The 3572-nt window shown below is 41.6% G+C and overlaps 1 protein-coding gene across 1 annotated transcript; it reads left to right on the plus strand.

Annotated features, from left to right (window-relative positions):
- The first annotated feature begins 544 nt into the window (after window positions 1–544).
- Window positions 545–1498, plus strand: LOC115640073 (olfactory receptor 10A2-like). The gene has a single exon (XM_030542937.1). The coding sequence runs from the start codon at window positions 545–547 to the stop codon at window positions 1496–1498; it is 954 nt and encodes a 317-aa protein (XP_030398797.1).
- Window positions 1499–3572: the final 2074 nt, after the last annotated feature.

A 3572-nucleotide genomic window follows, 5' to 3' on the forward strand; every position in this document is an offset into this window, starting at 1 on the left:
TTATCACTTCAAACATAAAAGCAGCATGATGAAGAGGATTCCATAGACTGGTGTAGGGATAAATTCCTATAAAAACAGAACCTAGAGACTGAGAACTTTGAGTCAGATTCTGCCACCATCCGCCAAGAGCATCAGGTGCGCACCTGATAAGACTTGAGTCCATCCTCGTGTTCAGGCTACCTGGCCAGTGATGTGCCATGAGCAAGCTCCAGGCTGGTAACTATAACTACCTTGCAGAACTTTGTGTGAATGAATGAATGTGTGAGAGAATGAAATGCTATAGCTATAACTGATTGCTTATTCAGATTCTTTTTGTATTCACAATAAATACGGCATTTTGCCTTCTCCCCTTTAATAAGATCCTGCTGGCTTTTATTCCATTGGTATAACACAGGTTGCAGCAAATTGTAAAAAGACAAAATTCTTAGCTTCCTAAAACTCACAGGAAGACTCAGATTATCTGGAGAAATTGTATGACAGTGGAGGACGGCGGAGCGGGGGAAAGTATTCTGTGACAGCCTATTGTTTCCTTTTCTTTTTCAGGATGAAAACTAGCCAAGAAACAACGGGAAGAAACAGCACGACAATCTCTGGATTCATTCTCCTGGGCTTTTCTGACATTCCCAGCCTGCAGTATTTATTTTTTTCGGTGTTTCTGGTCACCTACATAGTCACCTTGGCTGGAAACCTTCTAATCATTGTCCTCACACTGGCTGAACCAACTCTTCATACCCCCATGTATTTCTTCCTCAGGAACCTATCCTTCCTGGAGAAGTGCTACACATCAGTCAATGTCCCCAAGATGCTTAGGAATCTGCTCTCTGGGGATAAAACCATCTCTTTCATTGGCTGTGCTATGGAAACTTATTTCACCTTTTTCCTTGGTGGCTCAGAGTGTTTTCTCCTGGCGTCCATGGCCTATGATCGCTATGTTGCAATATGCAAGCCTCTGCATTACCCTGTGGTTATGAACAGGAAGGTGTCCACTGGACTGGCTGCGGGATCCTGGCTCAGTGGTCTCCTCATGTCCTTTGGTCACACCAGCACGGTATTCATCCTACCCTTCTGCAGATCCCATGAGATTAATCATTTCTTCTGTGACATCCCTCTACTGCTGAAGCTGGCTTGTGGAGACACCTTCCGCAATGATATGGCTGTCTTCATCATGGTTTTTTTCTTCGCCATCTTCCCCTTCATGCTGATTCTCATGTCCTATGTCTGCATCATCTCCACGATCCTGAGGCTCCCCTCCAGGGTGGGCAGGAGAAAGTCTTTCTCCACCTCCTCCTCACACCTCATGGTGGTTACATTGTTCTATGGCTCTGCTTGCATTATGTATCTGAAGTCTAATTCCTCCTATTCACCAGACACAGACAAGTTTCTCTCTCTGTTCTACACGGTCATCACACCCATGCTAAACCCCATCATCTACAGCCTGAGGAACAAAGAGGTGAAGGGCACCTTCTGGAGAATGGTGAGCAGAAGAAGATTCTGTTGAATAAAGGAATATGATTGACTATAAATGTCTCCATCTCAATTCTTTTTATGTCAACAGTGAAACACATTAAGGGTTATATATCTATGTTAGGCCCTTATCTGACCCATTACATGGTACCTGAGCACCTCACAATTTTTAATGGATTTAACCTCACACTGTCTCTCTGCAGTAGGAGAATGCTATAATTTCAGTTTTAAAGATGGAGCAATGAATCACAATGGACAGATTTGAAAAGGTGTTTAGGTGCCTCAGTATGCAGATAGGTGCCTAACGGGACTTTCAGAAATGCTTAAGCAGTTTAAGTACCTAACTCTCATTCACCTAGATATATTTGTAAATCCCAGTAGGCATCTATCTGCATCTTTAGGTACCTAAATAAATACCTTTGAAAATCTGTCCCTAAGATTGTTAAAGCTATTAGACGATGGTATTTAAGCATTGCTGTGCTCACAACTGCAATGCCTACATGATTTAGGAGCCTAAGTCTCATTTTCAAAAGAGAATAAGGCACTTAGAAGACTAAATCCCTCTGACTGTAAATGAGATTTTATCTCTGAAGTGCCTAAATCCCTTTTGAAAATGAGACTTAGGCTCCTAAATCATTTAGGCATTGCAATTGTGAGCACAGCAACACCTAAATAATTTAAAAAATCTGGGACTGATGTCCTTTTAAAATTTTTACTCAAGGGTCAAGATACTTAAAGGTATTTAGGATCTTAGTGGGATTTTCAAAAGTCCTAACACCCATTGATTTAAATATCTAAACACCTTTCAAAACTGAGCCTATGTTATTTCCCCATGGTCACACAAGAAATCTGTGGCAGAACAGGTTGTTGAATGCACGTCTCCTGAGTCCCAGACTAACACCATAACCATTGCATCACACTTCCTTTCTGGTCCATCTTCTGAGGTCATAGAGATTTGTATAATTCTAGAGTATGGCCACTGAAATCAATAAGTGAATCAGTGTAAATCTAGTGTGACACCACAGCTGTAGATCTGAAAGCTGGATAGTGATATAACCACATTGAAAATTAAGTTGGAGAGACAAAAAGAGTGAATTCATTATTTCTGGAGATGCAGCATTGTGCACATTATCAGAGGTCTCTCTATTCCATCAATACTTACTCCATCTCAAGATTCAAGGAGATCCTGTGAGGTGAAATTTGGCTGCACAGGCTTTGAGAGACAGTCTGGGACCTAGAGAGCCTTAGAGAACCACAGGATCTATCCGTGTCCAGCACCTACACTTAATATTCAGTTTTATATCCATTACCCCTGATCCTTGTCTCTTCTCTATTTATCACTGAGTGCAGAGTTAAAGTTGCACATCATGCCTTGCTTATGAAGTCAAAACTAAGGCTATATATTCCTTAACACATAAGGGATCAAACTCTGTCACACAAGGTGGCAGAATTAAGGTCACACAAGATGTATCATAGAAAATTTCATCCAGTCCAGGTTTATATGTCTGTACATTAGGTGTTTACCTTCTATCCAAACAAAGTACAAGCAACAGCAGAATCTCAGAAAGAGTAAGTATCTCCCATATTTCCCCTTTCCCAAACTATTCTCTAGAAATAATTTTTTATACATCAGGAGGAGCACATGATCAAAGAAAGAAAAGGTAACAACCTGCTTCCTAGCAAGGAGAAGATTAATTCTACAGCTACATACAAAGGTCCCAATACTGCAAAAAACTAATTGTTCTGGCTTCCTATTGATCTAAGTAGTCCTGGCCTTTGGTAGGTTGACCAAGATCCAAACCAAAATTCCAATATCTCAACATCCCTACACATTGGTTGCTTTGGAACCATTTTCTGGGCTTCAAGCCAAAATAGGAGAGGTAGTGTTTTGTTCTTTGTCACCTTCCCCTTCTTGCTGATCCTCATGTCCTATGTCTCCATCATCTCCACCATCCTGAGGATGCGCTCAGAGGAAGGCAGGAGGAAGTCCTTCTCCACCTGCTTCTCCCATCTCATAGTGGTGATGCTGTTCTATGGCTCTGGTGCGATTATGTATCTGAAGACCAATTCCTTCGACTCACCAGACACAGACAAGCTTCTCTCTGCCC

This window comes from Gopherus evgoodei, unplaced genomic scaffold (assembly GCF_007399415.2).
Source record: "Gopherus evgoodei ecotype Sinaloan lineage unplaced genomic scaffold, rGopEvg1_v1.p scaffold_192_arrow_ctg1, whole genome shotgun sequence".
Lineage (NCBI taxonomy): Eukaryota > Metazoa > Chordata > Testudines > Testudinidae > Gopherus > Gopherus evgoodei.

What these genes read in the sequence shown, in the direction of transcription:
- LOC115640073 (XM_030542937.1), top strand. Translation starts at nt 545, where the DNA reads ATGAAAACTAGCCAAGAAACAACGGGAAGAAACAGCACGACAATCTCT.